Consider the following 24,023-nt stretch of genomic DNA (forward strand, 5'->3'; position numbering starts at 1 on the left):
TAATGCCTTCATAGGTTCCATATAGGCTCTTACCAACGTGGCACTGCCTGTTGTCAGCTTTAATCCATGTGTGGGAAGAACAGGACAGTGTTAGAACAGTTAGTACATCTAAGAAGAATGTTTAAAAAATGAAATTACAATGGGAAACAATCCATTATGAAAGGACACTTCAGATGTCTTCTTTTAAAGTTCATACTGAACCACCCACATATTTTTCAGATTTCAGTGGACTTGTTTTTCTTATGGGAGCTTTTTGAAGAAAGTACTTTGTTACCAAAAATTTTGACTAGAACAGCTGAAGTTCACTTCACAATCAGAAATACTGAAAACATAATTTCTAACTGCTATTAGAATCAAATTGGAGAATCTTAGAGATTACAGACTAGGTTTCCCTTTTAAAATAAAGAATAGTTAAATGATTATCAGCAAAACTGTGAATAGCTGGTTAATTTCATTTCATCAGTGTTCAGTCATGGAATATGCACTTGAAAACATTGCTGAAACATACCAAGAGGCCATGGATTAATTTTGAATTTCATCTAGTGACTTTGGTTATCTTGCCTTATTTTGTCCTTTCATTAATCAACAAGCTGTGATAAATATTTCTCTAATTCCTTCCATGTGTCAGACACCAATTTTAGGTGCCAGGGATCATTTATCCTCATCTCTAGTCAAATTAAAGTATGTCCCATTATGGGCAGCTTGGAGCTGCCTGCTCTTCTTCAGGTGCTGAAGGATGGAATGCATTGTATCCTATCCCTGAGAATGTGCTATCTGCTTGCTCTCCTTAGGTAACACCGCACTGCATGATTGTGCAGAGTCCGGAAGTTTGGACATCATGAAGATGCTGCTTATGTATTGTGCCAAGATGGAAAAGGATGGCTATGGAATGACTCCTCTTCTGTCAGCAAGTGTGACTGGTCACACAAATATTGTGGATTTTCTGACTCACCATGCGCAGACCAGCAAGACAGAACGGATCAATGCTCTAGAGCTTCTGGGAGCTACATTTGTAGACAAAAAAAGAGACCTACTTGGGGCCTTGAAATACTGGAAAAAGGCCATGAACATGAGGTACAGCGACAGGACTAATATAATTAGCAAACCAGTACCGCAGACACTAATAATGGCTTATGATTATGCCAAGGAGGTAAATAGTGCGGAAGAGCTAGAAGGTCTTATTGCTGACCCCGATGAGATGAGAATGCAGGCACTACTAATTAGAGAGCGCATTCTTGGTCCTTCTCATCCTGACACCTCTTACTACATTAGATACAGAGGCGCTGTCTATGCAGACTCAGGAAATTTCAAACGCTGCATTAACCTGTGGAAGTATGCTCTGGATATGCAGCAGAACAATTTGGACCCCTTAAGCCCGATGACTGCTAGCAGCTTATTGTCTTTTGCAGAACTATTCTCTTTTATGCTCCAGGACAGGGCTAAGGGTCTGCTGGGCACCACTGTTACATTTGATGATCTTATGGGCATACTGTGCAAAAGTGTCCTTGAAATTGAGCGAGCTATCAAACAAACTCAGTGTCCAGCTGACCCATTACAGTTAAATAAGGCTCTTTCCATCATTTTGCATTTAATTTGCTTGTTAGAAAAAGTTCCTTGTACTCTAGAACAGGACCATTTCAAAAAGCAGACTATCTACCGGTTTCTTAAGCTGCATCCAAGAGGAAAGAATAACTTCAGCCCTCTCCACCTGGCTGTGGACAAGAATACCACATGTGTAGGTCGGTACCCTGTGTGCAAATTCCCATCTCTGCAAGTCACTGCGATGCTGATAGAATGTGGTGCTGATGCGAATGTCAGAGACTCTGATGACAACAGCCCCCTGCATATCGCTGCTCTGAACAACCATCCAGACATCATGAATCTCCTCATTAAATCAGGTGCACATTTTGATGCCACAAACTTGCATAAACAAACTGCTAGTGACTTGCTGGATGAAAAGGAAATTGCTAAAAATTTGATCCAGCCCATAAATCACACCACATTGCAGTGTCTTGCTGCTCGTGTCATAGTGAATCACAGAATATCTTACAAAGGGCATATCCCAGAAAAGCTAGAGACCTTTGTTTCACTTCATAGATGATAACTTGACTGCATTTTAGCACTGTTAAAGCACGAATTGGGAACAGTTGTTTCATAAATGAACACTGTTGTGAGAACACCAGCATTCATACAGCTTGATATCACCGTGCTCTCATTGGCTAAAGCATTATAAGCATCAAATTTACAGGATTGGTTTCCCAGTATTTAATATAAATACATCATATAATATATTGTTTGTGAATTATTGAGAAATGTAATGTTATATTCAGATTCCTAAAATGGTCTGCCAAAGGCTTTTATCCATTCTGGTTTTGTTTGCTGTTGGGTATTTGGGACAGTTAACCATTTTTCAGTGGTGTCTTTGTACTTTACTGGTTTGTGAATTTTATACAGTTGAAGGTCTTTTTTTCTGCTTCTCCCTTCTCTCTCCAAGCCTCTCTCTTCTCTGTTTCTACTGTATCTTTTTCCTAACCATTTCTACTTTTCCATTTTCCCCCTATGGACCCATGCTAGATTGTACAAACTTTATGGACTTCTTACCATTTTGCAGTTACCATAAGTGCTTTATCTTCTCTATGCACCGGCTTAAACTTGACTGTTGTATGTTAGCATATTTTCTATGCAGCAGTTGGTCAATTTCAACTCAAAACGCTGTTAAGTTTGTTACAAAGTCCATTTAATGAAAGTACTCTTGTAGCATGACAATTTTTAGAATTACAGGTTAGCTACCTGAGCTAAAGCTTTTGGTTAGTTTTTTTTCCTTCACATCTGAGATTTCTTTCTATAATCCACTGAAATTATTGTGTGCTAAATTTGGGAAACAAATCTGTTCTAATTCATTAACCCAGTTGAAATTTAGGTCTGTCATCTTAATATATCATGCAGTAAAAGGAAGAATCTTTATAAAGTGACCCACCTTTCATGCTGCGCCAGCGTTGTCCTGCTTGTGCTGATGATGTGGTTAGGTGTAGAGAATTTGCTTCAATTCAATTTCAGAGTTTATCACACAGCTTACTGAGTCACACTAAAATATTCAGTAATTGAACTGCAAACACTTTCAGTTACAAAAAGAGCTAAAGCATGTCAGTGGCATGATGCTTGCCAAGCCAGATCTAGGCATCTAGGATAATTAAGGCATTTTAGTATGCAATTTACTGCCATAGTATCACAGGTTGGTAACAGTGTTCTTTCTTTCTTTAAGCTTAAGTATACCTTTAAAGATAACTTGCATGAATTACTTTGGTCTCAATTATTTGTCACTATAGTCAAACACAGAAAGTTGCAGTGCTTCCCAATTCCCTTCCTGGAGGTTACCTTTTCTTTTCTTTTCTTTTCTTTTTTTGTTTTCTTAACAGCTTTGCTGCCACAGAAAGGGCTCTTTTAACTTAAGTGAAAAAGTACTAAAAAAGATTCAGGTAATTATCATTCAGCACTTTACTGTTATTCAGACTAAAACTTTTGATGGCATATTTGCCCTGCAAATGTCTTAATGAGATTGTTCTGAATAAAAAGTTCCTTAATGGTTTGAGAAAAACTCAGTTTACCTGTGAGTTTAATGAGCTGGATCACTCAGATCATTCTGTGTTGACATTTTATTCTGAGAGTTGATGTAAAGGTTGATTTAAGGAGTCATTGCAAAGAGTTACATTAGGTTTATTTCACCTTTATGCAGTAAAAAACTTGCAATGAAGGGTAGTAAATAAAAAAGTATTAGTCTTATTTGCTGGTTTAATAATTGATATTTAATTTTTAAAAAGATATCCTTACTCATTTTACTAGGTTTTAAATTTAATTCCACCATTGAAAAAGGTGAATTGGATATAAATGGTCACTCTCCAACCTTTTGATGAAGAGATTTTAGTATCTTATTTACCATGGGCAAATTTAATGAAATATTTGAACTGCTGCATATATTAAGAATAATTTGTAATTTAGACAAATATTCTAGAAATAACAGACATCAATATTCTGAAATCATTTGCCTCTAACCTTGTGGTATAAAGAATTATATATGCATGAGCTTTTTTTTTTTTAAGGAAAAGTTTACAAGTACAGTAAATCTCTATTGATCTCAATAGTTTGTGAGTAAAAGCTAAGAAATTAGATTTTTAAAGTGATATAATATTTCCCCCTCTTTTTTGGGAAGGGTTTTACATGCTGTTACAGTAAGGCATATCTCACACTGTTTTGCAGGTGGACTTGAATTGCACAACTAGTGTAAAATAAGGATTTCTTTACATAGCATTTTCCCACCATTAAATATAAATAACTTAGAACTATTCTTCAGTCTTGGTGACTGAAATGCCTTATTTCATTTAGAACACAATTCTCTGCTGTTTGCCATCTCCCCAGGAGGTCTTGAAAAATCAGTTTGTGTAATAGCTCAGAATTGTCTGTGATGTTATTTTAGAGGGGTTGGCTAGTAAACGTGACCTCAGACACTGTTAAGACCTTTGTCAGAAAGTATTCTCAAAATGCTTCTAAGACTGAATTTAACAAAATACTTAAATTGTGTTATTTTTTTAACCATAGATGAGTAATTTAATACTTAATGAGCTAATTGTACTCATGTGAGTCATACTAAGCTGTACACTGTAGCATGGTGATGTTGGCTGGAGTTAATATGTAAGTTTCAATTACATTTTCATAAAAGTGCCCTGTTAAAGGCCTGTTAAGGCCTGTTGATTTTAGATGGTCCACTGTTGATCATTTCTATAAAAGAAATGGTCCGTTTACTCACATTAGATACCAGTCTACTTTGTAAAGGCAGATTGTAGATTTTAAAAAGTCATTTTCTTAACCATAAATATGACAGGGCATAAGCCCAAATCAGCAAAAGGTAATTTCGTGCCCATTATGATTTTGAAGTTAAGTGATTGCTCACTTGTAAATGACTTCCTTAGAGACCCCCCTCTCCTGTGACTTGGGAAAATTGTCTGGGTTATCTTTGAAAAGGTAGCTCTTTAAAATTCTGTTGCCCAGCAGAAAAGTTAGGTTGTATTTTACAGGTATAGTAATCCTTATAATTAGTTTTCTCAGAGTTGTGGGCCAGATCGGGTAGTGATCGTGCTCCTGTGCACTGGAACGGCAGCAGTACCGCCTGGGACTCTGACCGTCCCAGAGTGGGATACTGAGGGAACGAAAGTCAAGTGCTTGTCATCTTTTTTTTTCACCCTCACGTATCACTAAACAACTAGTTTCTCCCTCTTGTCAGTTCCCATTGTGTATCTTTTGAAAGAAGTACTGTATTCAGATGCCAGCCAATAAATTGTCACCTAATGGAAAATGATATGCCACATTCATTGTAAGGTTTAATAAAATTAAATTTGCACCAAATACAAGTGTATTCTTATTAACTCTTACTGCTTGATTGATGCTATCTTAAAGCATGTGAAAGGGGATACCTGTTTCAAAAAATCACCTACTTGGTAATTGATGGTCAGGTAAAACTTTAAAAATAGCTTTTATTATTAGTGCTTCTATATAAAAAACAAAGGTGATTTATGTACAGCTTTTTCTAAATCTTTTTTTCCAGTAAAGACCTCAGAAACTAAAAATATGAGAAGACTGGTTGTCAGGTACATGAGAGGGGATCTGCTTTTAACCTAGTTCTTGTTTTCTTAACTGATTTGGTATTAAGTGTCAGAAGTATGTCATAAATATATTAGTAGAAGGTGAGTCTTATAACTTTATTTCTATCACTTCTAATTTATACAATCTAAGTAGTCCTTACTTTTTCCTATATGTAAGTTCCCTAATACAAAATGTTTTAATAGGCCCAGAAAATGCACCGGCCATGATTTCCAAATTCCAACTGTAAATAGAAATACCCAGTTGTACATAGACTTTCATGTTTTGGATCATTAGCCTTTGTCATGTTTTTGACAGGACCCCTTTAAACTAGTCTTTACACCTGGTTCTATGGTTGTCCCCGACTACCACCACCAATAAGTTAAAAGGATGTTTTGCCTAATTTATAAGGATAAGTATTTTTTAAGGATTTAAACAAGAGTCTTTTGTCCTCAAGATACTCATATCTTTAAGATACTTATCATTTTTCTGTCATCTCTGTACTATCAGGATATTCTTTCTTGATCAGCTTGGGTCGTGGAAGTCGTGAAATGCTTGGTTCCTGGGTTCTGTGTTACCTCTTATATTTTGGTTATTGTAAAGATGCTTTAAAGATTTTTGTCTCCTAAAATTAACTCAGCTTTATATAATTATCTCAGTTTAGTTCGTTTTCCTAATATTTATGTACAGCTTCAAAAATGAAACTATAGTTCCCTACCTTAAAAAATTGTAAATTTAAACTTAAGGGAATACATTTAAGACACATACATTCACACTAAACAGTTGATGGATAGTAGTTCCAATAAAACACTTTGAGTGCTTACTGACTGCTTTAGACTTTGGAGTAAGTCAAGGGTGGAGTGGTTTAAAGTATCTGACGTTACTGCCAAAAATAAAAATGGGAAAAAAAAGATTCAGTTCAGTATATTATAGAAAGGTTATTTACAAAATTTCCCAATTATAGAAGGATTATTTATAAAATTTTCCAGTGATCAGTCTTGTAAAGTGAGGTCTATTTAGATTATTTTAGACATATTTGAGCCTTATCTATCGATTTTCTTTTTCTCCTCTTACCAGATATAACTGTTAATGGCAGGTGTCCCTCTCCATCGCCTTGTTTACATAGTAGATAAACAGTACTCATTGATCCTAGGATTGATGTTTATTTTTAAATCTTTTCATCCTTATAATTTCATATCCTTGTAGGTTATAAAGCTATAAAGGATACTTCTAAAAGCAGGCATCTTGATTATTTTTTTTAAAACAAAATGTCTTAAAATATATTCACTACAGGAGCTCAACTGGGGACAAAAAACAAAGGAAATAAAAATGACACTGCAGATTAAGATAACAAGAGTCCTGTACGGAAATCAAAAGGACAGACCATCTGAGGAAAAATAAGCACAGTGGTCAGGGTCTGGGCTCTTGGACCTGCTCTGAGTCGGTTTCTTGCAAGTATGTAAAGGATGGATGTCTCCAGAACTTCTTGGCAGCATGTGTGTTCAAAGTGCTGTCCATGTTGGGCCCTACCTGGCCCTGCATAGAAAGCTGGATGGTACTAACAACCTGCCCTTCAGGATGTCCTCGCGGAGATGTCCCTGCTGTCCACGTGATGGTGGCATGAGGAGCTGTGACAGTGCTCGGTGGGGACCCCCGGAGAGCTACAGCTCAGCCTTCACAGACTTCCCAGCTGCTCTGGGACAGTCCCCACCCAGCTGAAAAGGTGGTCTAACTACGAAGGCCGAAGTTCCCTTGCTGCCAGACTTCATGAGGATCCTCAGCTCCCCCAGGGCCTCCACTGGGCCCTGCTTCCTTATGGCCATGGCTGGGACAGTTCTGGGAGTCCATCCCCACCTTGATTCCCTAATAAAGTAATATACCAGTAGAGTATTCAGTACAGAATATTGAATTCCTGCTGTGCCAGGTACTATCCACACTCTGTAGAAAACAGGAAAATAAGCAAAAGAGAGCCACCGATCTCACCTCCCAGTTAAACACAGTTAATGGGGTTTTTTTTGTTCCATTTAAAATCTTTAAGTTCTTTCAGGACAAATTCTTTAGTGGGTAGTAGCTATAATTCAGGAGATTCTGAAAATAGAATTAGGTGAAGACTGAATTGAAGTGAGTGTCACCTGTTTAGAATGGAGTGTTAAAGGAAAATTAGGGTTAGTCCCTGTGCCCTTTGGCTAAGCTTTCATGAAAAAATCAAGTAGCAAAAGTATGCCCATACTAATCTGCCAGCAGGCAACAATTCCTTCCTATTTGTCTCCACAGTAGCCAATATTAGGATAGCTTGCATTCATCTTATGTCACTTTTTAAAGAAATGGTGTAAGCTCTAGTTACACATGAAGAGCTTACACATTTAAACCTTTCTGATTTTTCTGTAATCTTAAAAATAAGCTGGCATATGCCACCTTAACTTTGAAAAAGATATTTGAATTAGGAAAAATATTTTTTACAGATAAATTATGCAAATTAGTGAGAGTGTGGACTATTTTTACTTCTTTGAATACCCCAGAACTTAAAATTTTGGAGTAATTTAAAATTTTCCAGAAAAGTTGGAAGGATAGTACAGAGTTCCTCTACACGGTTCCTCGAGCTTCCCTTAATGCTAACATTTCACATGCATGCTGTTTATGAACACCAAGATCAACATCAGTGCAATACAGTTAACCCAACACACTCTATGGGGATTTCACAGTTTTTCCACCAATGTCCTTGTTCTGTGCCTGGATCCAATCTTAAGATGCCAGTGCATCTAGTCATCATATCTCCTTGTTCTGGAACAGTTTCTCAGTCCTCCCCTATTTTCCTAGACCTTGACATTTTTGAATAATACTGGTTGGGTATTATGTAAAAAGTCCCTCAATTCAGATCTGATACATTCTCATGCTTTTACTGGAATTGTGAGTTTCTGGGGAAGAAGACCACAGAGGTGAGATACCCTTCTCATTCTGGCACGTCAGGGGACACATGATACCCCGTGGCTTAGCACTGGCGATATTAACCTTAATCACTTGGTTAAGATGGTATCTGCCCGGCTTCTTTCTCTATTAGGGAGTTACTATTTTTCCATTCCATATGCTATTCTTTGGAAGTGAGTCACAAAGTCCAACCCTTGGTCAAGGAGGAGAGGAATTAAGCTCCACTTCCTACATTTATTCATTTGGAATTCTTATGTAAGGGAGGTTGACCCTTCTCCCCCATTCAGTCATTTCTCAGTATCAGCTCATGGGTATGTCTTTTGTTTGTGTGTGTGTGTTAGAATCAAATATTGTAGTTACTTGTTTTGTGGCTCAGATTGTTCCAGCTTTGGCCCCTGGGAGTCATGCCCTTGTTTTCTCTCCTTAGCCTTGCTTCCTTCCTGGCACTACAACATACTCCGGTGTCCTCTTGGATTCTCTGCCCCAGCCCTAGAATCAGCTGTGTCTCCAAGGAGTCCTGTTCCTTTGATTGGGGAATGGTATTTAGAATCAACACTAGAATGTTTATGGCTTGTTTAATGTAGATGAACATAGCTATACCACATATTTAAGATTACTTCTGTATCTATCTATATATTTAAAATAAACCTGAGTTCATACTGTTATCTGCACCTTCTGATCCAGCACCACAGGTTATATTCTAGCTTTTTCCGTTTGCTTATTTGTAACTTCTTTCTTTGTCAGTGAGAAACTCAACTCCCATTATCTACAATTTATTGGTTTTCAATCCTAGTGTACATAAAAGTAATTTCACAATTGCTAACCCAGTACTCCTGTGAGAAATTTACCTGCTGACTACAGTTGCTTATGTACATTTCTATTTTTGTCAAGCCTTGCAGCATCCAGTCAGAACACATTTTTTCAACGTTACTTAAGGCGGCACCTTTTGTCCCCAGCCTCACTTTTTTTTAATGACTGTTTTATAATAGGCATCAGAGAGAGTAACGTGTGTGATCTAAGATTCTGACTACAAGCTGTAGCTTACTATAAGTAAGACTCTCTGGTTACTACATGTGTGAGACAATGTATATATTGTTAGAGTAGAAATATATACATTTAACTAACTGTTGCAAACTGAAAATTTTCTGTTTGTCTCAGCTTATTCTTCAACAAATCCAAGGTATCTTTTCACTGCTTAGCTGATTGTCTTTTTATGTTAAATTTAGAAGTTCTGAGTACTGAGAATCAAAAGAGGCAGTTGGTGAAATTTGTCCACCTGTCATTTTGAATAGGCCTTAAAAATGAAATGATGTCTGAGGATTGTTGGAATAGGTGGGGTCAAGGTTAAGGAAGAGTCTTTCCTTTAATTTTCTTTTAAACAGTGTTTATTAAATGGAAATTATTCTCCATGCTTAAATACTGAAACATCTTAACCGATTTGTGCAAAAAGCCAAGTTAAGAAAATCGCTGGTAACCCTCACGACACTTCATCGTGCTCTGTACTGTACAAACTGGCTTTTCTTTACGTCCCAACTGTAAAACCATGTATATACCAGGATGTGAAAGAATGCTGTTGGGTCAGGCGATCAGAACTTAAGCTCCTCTAGCCCACCGATGTACTGAAAGTTTAGGGCAAAGAGTCCTTATGGCTGAAGGGGAATACATTTTGGAGGAATTTATCATGTAAATTCACACATTCAATAAATGTGTTGACCATCAAGCACTCGGCTGTGAGTCAGGGATCTAAAGATTAATAATCCAGTCTTGCCACTGAGGAAGAGTGAGCAATGTTTTTGGGGAGGCAAACAAAGCTAATTTTGTGAAGGGCAGAGGGTTTTCCTGACCTAGGTTTAATAAGAATTGAAATAGTTCTTGAATCAAAATTGTTTATATATTACATTGTAACCTTTTTATTTTTTAAGTCACAATTCACATTGGTAAGACTGTCTGGTTACTTCATCTTTTTATCAATATGAGGCTTAGAGGGAAAATGCATAGTTTGTTGACCAGATTTTTCTTCATCTTTTTGACATTGTGCTAAATTTGTACTTTATATTTAATTTTGAATGTATACTTATAAAAAAATAAAATAGTAGGAGCTATCCTTTGAGTGTGTGTGTGTGTGTGTTTGCAAGTGACATTTTTTATATTCTGTACTCATTAATTCTGGCCCATGCTGTGCATTCTGAATTTGTGCTCACCACAGTTGAAAAATCAGTCACAGTCTGCCACGTTTGGTAATGAGATCTGAGCTCTGTAGTCTGGAATTTCAAAGAATTTTTTTAAATGTGGAATTTGCAGAAGAAGAAAGGTGAGTGTGGGGTTGAAAAATAAACCTCATGGTTTTAACTTCTTGTTAATCTTTTAAGCCATTTAAAATTACTTTCTAAAAATCTTGAAACTGATCTAGGAAAAGAACTCCCTAATACCACTAGAATGGGGGAAATTTGATTTGAAAGCAATTTTTCCCTTTTTTCTACTATGCAACCTATTTATAGTTTGTTTTTGCTGCTGTCACAGGTAAAAATGATTTCATTACATTGATCAAATGAGAATGTATTTCTGCCTTGCTACGTTCAGGCATAGAGAAGGTATTAAAGAGAATGGACCCAAGTCTGTAATATTTTGGTCAGTGTGGATAAAGTGAAGGTTCCTGTGGCCAGGATTCTCACCTGGCCCTAGTCGGCTAGCTCACTACACACGTGTGGGCAATATGTTGCTATTGACTCTATATAAAGAGCTCTGCCCAGTGCTCTGGGCAGCATGGTGGCATGGCTGCAGGAGAGCAGAGACTGGAGTGGTGGTCCCACTGAGGACAGAGAAGAGACGGCTGTGTGGAGCAGGGACGAAGGAGGATTGCAGACCTGCAGACTGTTGGATGCAGACATAATTCTAGTGCTCGACCTATTGCCAGGAGAACAAGCCAGGTAATAAACCCTTTCACCCCAAGAATGTTCCATTGCCCTTCCTCGGTCTCACTGAATGCATAGTGAACCTGCTCCAGGCTGAAACCCATTGGCAACACAGTCAGCGATGATCTATGTGGGTTTTGTTTTGTTTTTAATCTACTCTGAATTTGTCTTTTAACATTGTGTTTTAACTTACTTACATTTAAAGTTTTTTCATAGTCTGGTCTCAATTTGGATTTAGCATCTACCATCTTATTTTACCATGCTTTTACTTAGCTTTTATTTCTCCTTTATCTACCTTCAACGAGATTGTTTCCTGTATTTTTCCCTCTATTTGTTTCAAATTTATACATTCCACTTTTTCAGAAACTTTTTTAGTGACTACCTTGATATTTTTAGCATGTGTACTGGGTTGCATTACAGTCCCAAAAGGTAGACCGACCCAGAACCTCAGAATGTTAACCTCATTTGGAATAGGGGGTCTTTGAGGATGTAAGTGACCTTTGAGGATGTAAGGACCTTGAGATGAGATCATCCTGGGTTAGCATCCAATGAAGAGTGTCCTTATATCAGATGGAAGAGGAGAAGGCCATGCAAACCCAGAACTACAGCAAGGGGAAGGCCATGTGAGGATGGAGGCAGAGGTTGGAGCCATGTAGCTGCAAGTTAAGGAATGCCAGCAGTGTTGGCAGCCACCAGGAGCCGGGGGAGAGGCCAGGAACAGGTCCTTCCTCAGAGCCTCCAGAAGGCGCTCTCCCTGTTGACGCTTTGATTTTAGACTTTGACTTCTGCAACTGTGCAAGAATAAATTACTGTTGTTTTAAGCTAAGTCTGTTGTAAGCTTATACATACTCCTAGAAAACTGACACAGCATGCCCACTGGCTTAAAGCCATACATTCAGCAAGGGCCTTGGTCTCCTATTACCTATCTAACTTCTATTACTGACTAACTTCTATTACTGACTTCTATATCTAACTATCCACACTGACCAAAATATTACAGACTTGGGTCCATTCTCTTTAATACCTTCTCTATTCTCACAAATCTGAGATGACGGTTCACCTTTATTTTAACCCTCCTCCATCCAAACAAATCATTTTGTCCTGTTTTAGTTTGTGCCCAAAGTCCTTACTACCTATTTCGTTAATAGCACTATTCATTGCCTGTAGCCCATTCCTTCTTTTTTGGGAAAACTTTTCTTCTGTGTCTACTTTAAAGATACATGTTATTCATTTTTGTATTGACAGCTTTTTCCTCAGCTTTTTGAAGGCACTATTGCCTTGTCTTTGGGCCTCTAATGTCGCTGAGAAGTCCTGTCCTTTTGTTTCATTTTGGGTAATCATTTTTTTTCTCTCATATACTTGGAGGTTTTTCTCTGTCTTCAGCATTTTACAGTTGCTTTTTGATGTGAGTAGATTGGGATTTATTTATTTATCCTGATTGTAACTCAGTATGATTCTTTAATCTGTGGATTCCTGTCTTTCTTTAGTTCTGGAAAATTATCACCCATTGTATCTTTGTCTACTGACTTTTCCTCATTCTCTTTATTCTTTCCTTCCAGAATTTCTATGAGACATATTCTTAGACTCTTCCCCTCTCTTTGTCTATTAACTTTTATTTTTAATCTCTTTGTACTAAACTTTCATAAATCTTTCTTTCACTCACTCACTGTAGTATCTCTTATCTAATCTGATAACACATCTATTACATTTTAAAATTTCAATGTCTGTACTTTTATTTCCAGAAGTCCTACTTTGATCCAGTTTTTTTGTTGCTTTTTGTTTCTACCTATCATGTTAAACATTCCTAATTTGTGATCCCTTTTAATTATTTTATCTCAGGTTTATCCTCCTTGCTCTCTTCAGGATGGATCACTTCCTTCTGGAGGTTGTGATTTTTATTTTATTTTATTTATCTATTTTTCATTAAAGGATAATTGACATACAACACTACATTGGTTCCAGGTGTTCAGCGTACTGATTTGACAGTTACCTACATTATTAAATGCTTACCCCAATAAGTGTACTTACTATCTATCAACATGCAAAGATATTACAATATTACTGACTATATCTATGCTGGACTTTGATCCCTGTGACTATATGATAATTGGAATTGTATGCTTCTTTATCCCCTTCACCAGTTTCACCCACCCCTCTACTCCCCTTCCCAATGTCAGCTACCAGTCTCTTCTCTGTGTCTTTGACTCTATTTCTGTTCTGTCTTTTAGATTCCATGTATAATGAAATCATATGGTATTTGCCTTTCTTTGCCTGGCTTATGTCACTTAGCATAATACCCTTTTGGTCCATCCATGTTGTTGCAAATGGCAAGATTTCATTATGTCTATGGCTGAATAATATTCCACTGTGTATATGTATCACCTCTTGTTTATCCATTCATCTGTTGATGGACACTTTGGTTGCTCCCATATCTTGGCTATTGTAAACAATGGGGCAATAAACATTGGGTGCACATATCTTTTCAAATCAGTGATTTTGTTTTCTTCAGATAAATATCCAGAAGTGAAATTGCTGGGTCATAGGATATTTCTATTTTTAGTTTATGAGATACTTTCATACTGCTTTTCGTAGTGACCGGACCAGTTTACATTCCCACCAGCAGTTTAGGAGGGTTCCCTTTTCTCCACATCCTCACCAGCATTTGTTATTTCTGTCTTTTGAATAGTGACCATTCTGACTGATGGGAGGTGATATCTCACTGTGGCTTTGATTTGCATTTCCCTGATCATTAGCGATCTGGAGCATCTTCTCGTGTGCTTGTTGGCCATCTGAATTTCTTCTTTGGAAAAATGTTTGTTCAGGTCCTCATCCATTTTTTAATCAGGTTAATATTTATTTATTTATTTTGGTGTTGCGTTGTATAAGTTCTTTATATATTTTGGATATTAGCCCCTTACCAGATATATCATTTGCAAATAGAGTCACCCATATAGTAGGTTGCCTTTACATTTTATTGATGGTGTCCTTTGCTGTACAGAGGTTTTTTAGTATGATATAGTCTCACTTGTTTGTTTTTGCTTTTGTTTCTCTTGCCTGGGAAAACATATCCAGAGAATATTACTAATGTTGATGCTCAAGAGATTCCTGCCTGTATTTTCTTCTAGGAATTTTATGGTTTCATGTTTTACATTTAGGTCTTTAATCCATTTTGAGCTTACTCTTGTGTATGGGGTTAGACAGTGGGCCAGTTTCATTCTCTTGCATGTGGCTGTCTGGTTTTCCGAACACCGTTTATTGAAGAGACTGCCTTTCCCCATTGTATATTCTTGCCTCCTTTGTCATCTATTAATTGACCACATAGGCATACGTTTATTTCTGGGCTTTCTCTTCTGTTGTTCCATTGATCATTGTGATTTTATTTTTATAGCTGTCCTCAGCAGGTGGCACTTCTTCAAGTGGGAAACCTGTGGGTCCAGGACTTTGGGGATATCACTACAGAGCAACCAGGGTCCCAGGGGCTCCAGTTTTTATATTATATTTGCACCTTGAGCATCCTGTATATGAAGAGGGGGAAATTACTTTGGATTCTGTGTACACAGTGTGGGCTGAGAGTTACAGTTTCTGTTGGAAGCATTTTGTTCTAATCTAGAGTAATGGACAGACAGTGAAGGCTCCTTGTTGCCTTACTGGACTAGAAAGCTAAGGTTTTCTTGGCCCCTTTACTTCAAGAGTAGTCTTCCTAGGGTCTAACTAGGCCCCAAGGGGATGCCTTCGGCAGGAACTAAGCCCTCAGTCCCTACATTGGCTCTGCCCCCTTCGGTGTTGGTGTTAGCTTGGGCACTGACGCTCTCACTGTGAGTTCCCCTCTTTATTTCTGAAACTTAAGGATTTTCCTTTCTTTCTAGCTCAGCTATGTATTTTTAAAATTTTGAGGTGGGGTGGGCAGGTGTATTTATCCACCATTTCCATGTGTTTGGAATGAGAAATAGTCAGCATTAAGCTAGTCTGGCAGTCTCATTTTGATCTGTTCTGGGTCACAAATACCAGAGTTACTAAGGGATTTTCAGTCTTATAAATTAGAGTTGAGTCATGGTCATTTTTGTATTGATATTCCCCCTAGAATTCACTCACACTTTTGTTAATAGACCAGAAAAGCATAGAATTTATAATTGCGCTGAGAATTGTGTATGACCTTGGGAACGCCCATGGAATTCATCTCTGAAAGTGAACGTTGTTTTTCCTTGTCCACAATAGAAAACAAAGTTGCTTAGAGAGCAACCTGTAATGAGGCCAAGATTTCAGGCCGAGAATCTTTGGAGCCTCTGATGGTCTTCATTTTGTAGTCACAGACTGTCAGCGTTCCTGCAGTGTCCAGGCAAAGGAGAGGATGAATGTGTACGGTGCATTTCCTCTACCAGAAGAATTCACTCACGGGCTATTGTAGTGTACAAAGTACAAGTTTTATTTTTGTTCTTATTTACAAATATGTGAAGCATTTAGTGTTTAATGGGCCTTTAAAAGAATGTCATCCACCTCTAGCAATGGACTAGTATCTCAAGAGCTAAAAGAGGAAATGTGTATTTAATGTGTCACTTCATCACAAGCATTCTACTTATATGTCATATATTGACCCTGAAGACACTCCATTTAATATGCACATTTATACATAAATATAACTATATAATCACACACATGTTTTGTATAGAGCAACAGAGACAGAAAGACAGAGACAGAGAAATCCCTCCTAAATGGTGCACTTGGTTGGGTTCTGCCAACAGTGTGACAGATGGTATATTTGCTGGATCCTTGTGTTACAGTTAAAAAGTAGCTTATTAAATTATAATGACGAGACTGCTTTTAGTCATAGAAGACGATAGCCATTCAAATGTCAGGAGTCTAAGAAAAAATTAGATCCAGCTGATGGGAACACACTTTAAATAATTGTGACCACATTTGTTTTGCTTGCTGGTCTCCTAGTTACCCACAGGACATGACAGAATTGCAGACACAGAGAAGATGTGGTAAATTACCCTGATTATCAAACAGCTGAAAAAATACTTTGGCTCTAGTGGTGAGAAACTTATCTGTTCAGAAAATAAGTCAAAGCTCGTTGGAGCTTTTCTACTATATCGAATTCATTCAGCATACTTTATTTGTAACATACAATCAAGCATGTTAAAGGATTAAGTATTAATTATGGATATATTCAACTTTCCTTAGGCAACTACTGAATACTACCTTTTCTAGAAAAGTAAAGTTATACATGGGTTTATTTATTCATTCAATTACATTGAACAAACTTAGTCAAAGGCAGTGATGAGCAGAGCAGAAAATAAAAAAGGGAAGTAAAGAATAACATCTTACAGAGTAAAGACTGATATATTAAGCACATGGTTCTTCTAATACTAGGTGTGTGGTGTGACCTTGAGCTAGTTTCTTAACTTTTCTGAGCCTCAGTTCCACAGTTAGTGAGAATTAATCAGACCTATCTCACGGAGTTTTTATGAGGAGTAAATAAAACATTTGAAGTGCTAAGTGGAACACCTGAAACATAATTTTTTAATCATTTGGTGGAAAAGTAGATAATAAAACAAGATAAATACTAGACTTTTTTCATTTTAAACTGTAAATGAACTTTACTTGTGCCATGAATTTTTCTTATACTTGATCAAAAATATAAAATTTCTATTTTCTGAAATCTAGACTATAAAACTGAAGAGTGTAGCTGGTATTCAAAACCAGTAAGTTGTTAACTTTTCTTGAAAGATGAACTTGGAAGGTAGTTGGAGGAAAGAACTCAGAATTTGAAAAGCTTCATTCTTAATTTTGAATCATGAAAAGCAACAATGTGAGATGTAATACATGAAAATTCTGTAATATCTTTGAAGATAAGCCCTGGAATTGAGACCCTTCAAAGGGCCTCAACTCTATTGCCTTTGCAGAGGTGAACTGATTTCCAATTTGGCCACTAAGGCAAAATCAGCCACATTCTGGGTATTTTGAGCAAACTCCTAATGCCCGATGGGAATCATGTTCTGTCTTTTATTGCTGTGGGAAGGGTGTTGCTAAGAAACAGAATTCCTGATACATTCTGAGGAAAGCAGCTTGCTATTTCAGCGATGCACCAAGAATAAAGTGCAACCAAGGCAGTGTGTTCTGAAGATCTAGAGCCGTTACTATCCCAGCAAGATGCATCCCTGGCTGTCAGAGCTCATATGCTTTGGAGGGCTTGGCAAACAAACCTAAAAAGCCTATATACTGATGCTCTGGGAGCATATATACAGGCCAGATGGGTCTTGTCTTTGGAGGACAGCAGGAAAAGAGCCACAGAGCTGGAAGGAAGGAAGGAAGGGAGCATGCCCGCACTGGGCTCTCCCCTCAGCAGCCTGGCCAGGCCACAGCCCTGCTGGCCCACTCTGCCATCTGGGAAGAAGGTGGCATTGCTCCCCCTGTACAGAGAAGGGGGTAAGTCCACCCAACACGTGACCAAAGTCACATGGCAATGACATGCCCATGCTCCGAACGTCCCCCTATGTTCTGACTCCAGGTGCAGAGTTCTGGCCACTTCGTTTACCATCACCAGCTTCCATTTCTAGAGTCTGAAGCAGGGTTGGAGTGTGAGCACAGCTGCAAAGGTGATTGGGTGAATTCTATAGCATCAACACATAGGCCTAGATTTTGTATTTAATGAAGTATAGTTGACGTGCAATATATTGGTTTTGAGTGCACAGCATGGTAATTGAACAATTACATATATTACAAAATGCTCACCACAGTAAGTGTACTTAACAGCTGTCACCCTACAAAGTCATTACAATATTACTGCCTGTGTTACCTGTATTGGACTTTCATCCCCATGACAGGCCTAGATTTCCAATTTCCTTTGTCTGCTGAAGAGCAGGTGCTTCCTAACCATTTTTCCTTCTCTGAAGGATTGTACCCTCCAGTGAATATGCATTGCATTCAGAAGTAGGAGAATTCATTTGTCCAGTAGGTATTGGCAGTGCAGACCAAGTGATAGGCAGTGGTCTTGGAGCTAAAGGATGGTGAGAATGATCCCAAGCTCACAGCTTGGATCACAGCTGATCTTCCAATGGAAGAGAGACAGAGAAAAAACAATTTTAGTTTGTAAGACAAGTTCTGCAGGACAAAAACAAGACCAATGAAGAAGGGTGGGGGGTGAGTCGGAATGGCCAGTTCAGAATGGGTGATCACCACAGGCCTCTGCCCAACTGCAGTTTGCTCTGAGACCCGATGCCCAGGAAGAACAGAGCTGGGCCCGCTTCAGACAACAGAGTGCTTGAGTCCGGGGGCAGCAAGGGGAAGGCCTGCCGGCTCTTGCCTAGTCATTTAAGGACTGGCAAGGACACAGCAGAGAAGTGGGAGGGCTAGACAGGTGCATAGCCTGCCTTGGTGGCTGTGTGGAGGACTTTGGATTTTATTCTTGGTGCAATGGAAGCCAGTGGAAGGTTCTGACCTTAGACTGACATGCTGTGCATTCCTGAAAGATAAGCCTGGCTGCTCTCTTGAGTGGAAGCCAGGAAGCCTTGAGGAGGCGCTGGCGACAGGCCACAGGAAAGGTGGTGGTGGCTGGGCAGGGGTGCCAGTGGTGGAACTAGATAGACGGGGAAACAGAGGCTAATGCTCCGAGGCAGTTCCTGAAGCACGCTGATGGACTGAATGATGAGTGGGAGGGAAAAAGGGGAGTCAGGGATTCTAAACAAATGCTTGGCAACCTGTCACTTTCTTAACAGTTATAAAGCAAAGCCCAGCCTGCTGCTGATCACCTGTCACTCCTCCATACTAGCAGTGGTGGCTGGTATTATCTGTCACACTTGTGAGCGGTGATGGGATTGTAAACACTGAGGCTTTAAAATGTTTTCTTTTTAAATTGTTATTTTAATTTTGTCTCAAAAAGGGGAGAGCAAATATTCCCTTCTCTGTCAGACTTTTTAAAATGAAGAAACATCCAGACACCAGACAACACCCCAAATGATATTTAGTTTACACGGGCTACTGAAAATAGCTGTGAGCATCTTTAAAAAGAAAAAAAAAAAACAAAAAACAAAGGCATAAATAAATGAGCTGTGTAAATGACCAGTTCACCTAGAATGTAAACATAAAATCCACAATGAAAAAGCCAACTTAAAAAGTGTTGGCCTGCCTATGTAGAGACTTTTGGGAGGAAATGTTAAGGCAGCCTAACCAGCCACATTTGGAGTACACATTTCTCCCCCAAATAACAGTAATGCAAAAGTGAAAACAAAGTACCAATATTCAACTTACCGTCTGCCAGGAGTGTGGGATTCAGATACAGTTGAGTCATAAAACAGAAAGAGAGAAACACAAAGTAGACATGTGGCATGTTCCCCATGAGGAGGGAAAGAAAAAAATCTGTGAGCTAACAGGAAAGGGGTTCACACCTTCCGTGGACCCCAGGGTATTCCCTCCCTGACAGATTCAATACAATCACTGTGCAAAGCAGCTGTCCCCGTTGCTAAGCCAATACATTAGAAAGTGATTTTTCTTAATGTATTGAATTCATCACTGTCATCAGATTAACACGTAATAGTACACAAGTCAGTGAAAACCTTTCCATCCTTCGGTGGTCCAGAGTGGAGCTTAGACCCTCCCCATGCAGCTCCCCAACCCCCAGCGTCTCCCATTCTTGTCTTCTGGTAAGAGCTTCATGCTTCTGTTTGGTGGACTAGCCCCTGTCCCAATGGCTACAGTCCTGGTGGGATTATCCTGCTAACACTGACCAAGGGCAATCAGAGGTGCTGTTTCTGTGGATTTGGTAGAAACAAAAAATGATTAGAACTTGTTAAACTCAACAGTGGCATCTTGAAGAGAGTGTTGATATCAACTATGTAGATTCCCAGAGCAGCCCAATTTCTGTCTCTGTTGAGACCTGGGTCTTCAGCATTTCCTTAAGTGAATATCAGCTACCACATCCCCTCAATAAATTTTTTTCTTGCTAAGTTAGCTGGTGTTAGTTTCTACTGCTGCAGTAGTGGAATCCTAGCTGTGGTGCAGTTTAATTAAATCATTTTAGTAACAAATCCTGCTCTTAATAAAACCTGTGCTTGGCTGTTTAGCAAAAGAATCCTAGGAATGACTCTTGGGCTCTTTAAGTACCTAGTTATAGCCAAGACTTTAAAAGGTAAGGGTGTTAAGATTATCTGTGTATTTAGAAATGGCCTTAGAGCCACATCAGTGCCTATGACTGTCTCAGCTACACACTTGATGCAAGAAAAATATTCATTCAAGGGAATCCTGCCTTTATTCTCTAAATTTTCTTTAAAACAACAACTACAGATCCTGTACATTTTTTACAGGTTTGTATTCAGGTCATGTTGCCTTTTCTGCCTTCACAGTTCATTAAAACACTCATCTTTCACTGGTGGTCTGTTGTCAAGAGAAATAGTAGGAGTCCAGACCCAACACAAGGGACAGATCAGGCCTGGAGATGAGACTTACAGTCCTGTAAAAGAGCTGGGAGCATCGGCAGGGGCCTGGGCAGAGCCCGGCCTGGCATCCGACACGGGGGAAATGATGAGGGTGTGTTTGGGGAGATGGGAGGACGGCATGTCTGGCTCTTTCCTTTTCCCTGCTGTTATTTTTCAGCACCTTCAACAGGATGTCAAGCTCCACAATAAGTATGTTGCTTCCATGTTGCTTCCTTGATTGAAATGAAGGTCCTACAATTTAAGCAAGATACTCAGCATGGATTAAAAAAACCACTGCAGAGAAAGGCAACTGAGTTTGTAAATGACATGAAGACAGGAGAAGTAGGAAGATCATTCACTTATGTAACCGAGCTCATGCAGAAGAGGTGTTGGGGTGGGGGTAGGGCCACGTGTGGTTTGACTGGCCGCAGGCGAGGCACCAGTACGGTGTGAGCATGCATCCTACCGAACAGGAAGGTGTGCGGCACCATCCTCGGGTCTGCATTTCCTCCAGCATTGAGTCGTGATGGCAGGAGGGTCTTCCACAGGTGAACTAGGCAACTTACTTGCTTTTGAGCCCATCATCTCAAGGGATATTTTCTAGAAGGGCTCACAGCAGCAGGCCGCCTCTCCCACCCTTCCTCCCAAGAAGAAGTCGTATCTGACTGCAGAGCTTGGTGACTTGGCCTCGGTCTCCCCCTGGCTGGCCTGCCTGCCTCTGAGTCAGGTGCATTCTCCTTTGACCCCCTTTCCCCGTGCAGCAAGGACCTGGGGGGCAGGCCCAGAACCCACCTCGACATGCCTTTCTGGAGACTTTGTCTGTGTGTCCTTGTTCTCAGGGGCTAGTAAGTTATAAGGCAGCAATTTCCTGACTGGGTACATTGTGGGTAGTCTGGAGGCCCAGCTCTTCTGCATGTGGATCCTGAGACCCAGACCCAGCATGCAGGTGGTAGGGATTCTGTCTAGAGGTCAGCCTGGTTTGAGCCAAATGTAAGGGCCATGGAGAAATCAAGGCAACGTTCAGGGATGGAAGGTGGAGGAGAAAAGGAGGTAGGGGAATTAGAGCGGCTGCTCTGAGGAGGTGACATTTAAGCTGAGGCAAGAATGCTACAAAGGAGAAAGTCACTGTGAAGGCTTGGGCACAGAGTGTCAGGCAGAGGAAACAACAGGTGTACAGGCCTGGAAGTGGGAGCCCGCGTGGGTGTGCCAGGAAGAGCAGAAAGGCAGACTGGAGAAGTGGTGGACAAAGTCAGAGAGGGAAGAAAAGGACACGTAGACCTTTGAGGCCTTGAACTTAGTTCCAAGCAAGGTGGGAAACCACGGGAGGGGCTGGGTGGGAAGGGATGTGATCGGGTTCATGCCGCAGCTCTAGAGCGGCGAGGTGGAGGTGAGCAGGAGTAGAAGCAGGGAGTGGTGGCGCAGGGCAGGGGCTTTGGGTTTTATTTGGGGTGGAGCTGATAGGTCTTGCTAAAGGTGTGGATGCTGGATATGAGGAAAAAAGAAATTAAGGACGCCATCTAGGTATGGAGCTTGAGCAGCAAGGTGAATGGTGGTGCCACTCCTGAAGATGGATGAGTGCAGGGAGACGGGGGTCACAGCGTGTAGAGCTCCCGTTGGATATGTTGAGGCTGAGTTCTTACTGGACATCCAAGAAGAAACATGAAGTACAGTCCCATCTGCAGCCCCAGGAAGAGGCTGGGGGTGCATATGAAGCCATCAGTGTAGAGATGATGAGATTTAAAGCCGTGGGACTGGCGGATCTCATCTACCAAGAGATGTGCATGCAGATTATTGAGGACTGACCTTTGGAATGCTTCCAGCATTTAGAGATTGGAAAGGGGAGGCTGAATCAGCACAGGAGATGGAAGAGAGTTGTAGCAGTCAGGGTTCTCCAGAGAAATAGCGCCAATAGGATGTTTATATATGGAGAGAGAGGGAGAGAGAGAAAGAAAAGGATTCATTATAAAGAATTAGCTTGCTTGATCGTGGAGGCTGGTGAATCCATACCTGCAACATGTCCAGCAGGTTCAAGACCCAGGAGAGCCGATGGTGCAGCTGAGTCCATAGGCAGCCTTCTGGACAATTCTCTCACACTTGAGCAAGGGCCCATGTTTTTGTTCTATTGAGGCCTTCAGCTGATTGGATGAGGCCCAACCGCATTATGGAGAGCACTCTGCTTTACTCTGTTGATTACAATATTTATCTCACGTTAAAGTCTACCGATCTCAGTGTTAATCTCATCCCAAATCACCCTCATAGAAACACCCAGAACAATGTTTCACCAAATATCTAAGTTAGTTAACACATGAAATCAACCAACACAGCAGTACCATGAGCTAGGAGAACTGGCCTCTTGGCACACTCTTAACACTTTCTCACGCATATGCATGCGAGTGGAACAAAAGTGGCAGAGGAAAATGGCACAGACCTTCGAGGCGAGCTAGGCCAACTTTCCAACTTTCCATTTTTCAGTCTCTGCTTAAATGCTTCCAGTGCTTGCGAGCTCACTATTTTGTAAGATAAAAGGTTTTGTTAATATGACACTCCATTTATTAAAAAAAAAAAAAAGCTACCTTTACATTAAGCCAAAACTCTCCCTCAGGGAGCCTTAGCATCTCTCTGTGTCCCTAGCATGTAGTAAGCATGCTAACTGCCCCATTGCTCCTGCAGATGGCTGTATGAGGGCTGGAGCTTTGCAGAGCGTGGGGAGAGGCTTATCAGGCCTGCAGGGTACAGATGTGCCACCCAGGTAGTTGGGTCAGGATGGATTCAAGTACTATGTATCTGAAGCCACTTATCTCTGACACTCACGCCTTGTTCCCTGCTGGGTCTGGCAGGCTGCTGCAGCATAGTGAACTTGCTGGTCAAGGCCTCTCTGACTCCACAAGCTGGCATCTGTCAGCACCTAAAGGCTGGCACCCTGTCTGTGTATAGTGAACCCAACTGTAGTCATGCTTCCTGTGTTCCTCAGCCTACATTTAGGTCAGTAGATGCAAATAGACACAAGGGGGGCAGGATGTGGTCTAACTCCAATTACCTGTTGAAATGTTAGCTCCCTTCTGGCCAGAGATCCTTCCACTGGGAGGACCACACGTCAGTTACTGTTTTGTCCCCTCCTGGCACATTCCCTCTTTTTAGCCAGTAA

At 40.0% G+C, this 24,023-nt stretch overlaps 1 protein-coding gene across 6 annotated transcripts in view; it reads left to right on the forward strand.

The window, feature by feature from the left end:
* Positions 1-24,023, forward strand: part of FEM1C (fem-1 homolog C) — a 103,983-nt gene that overhangs the window by 17,921 nt on the left and 62,039 nt on the right. For 3 of the 6 annotated variants that reach the window (XM_037020054.2, XM_037020053.2, XM_037020055.2), the window contains exon 3: positions 792-5,402. In XM_037020054.2, the coding sequence (XP_036875949.1) occupies positions 792-2,101 (1,310 nt within the window). In that variant the 3' untranslated portion in view covers positions 2,102-5,402. Of the gene's footprint in view, positions 1-791; positions 5,403-6,924; positions 7,517-24,023 lie in introns of those variants that run through there. The other 3 variants (XR_012125289.1, XR_012125290.1, XM_073222062.1) reach the window with 2 other exon arrangements.

Source organism: Manis javanica, chromosome 14, assembly GCF_040802235.1.
Source record: "Manis javanica isolate MJ-LG chromosome 14, MJ_LKY, whole genome shotgun sequence".
Classification (NCBI taxonomy): domain Eukaryota; kingdom Metazoa; phylum Chordata; class Mammalia; order Pholidota; family Manidae; genus Manis; species Manis javanica.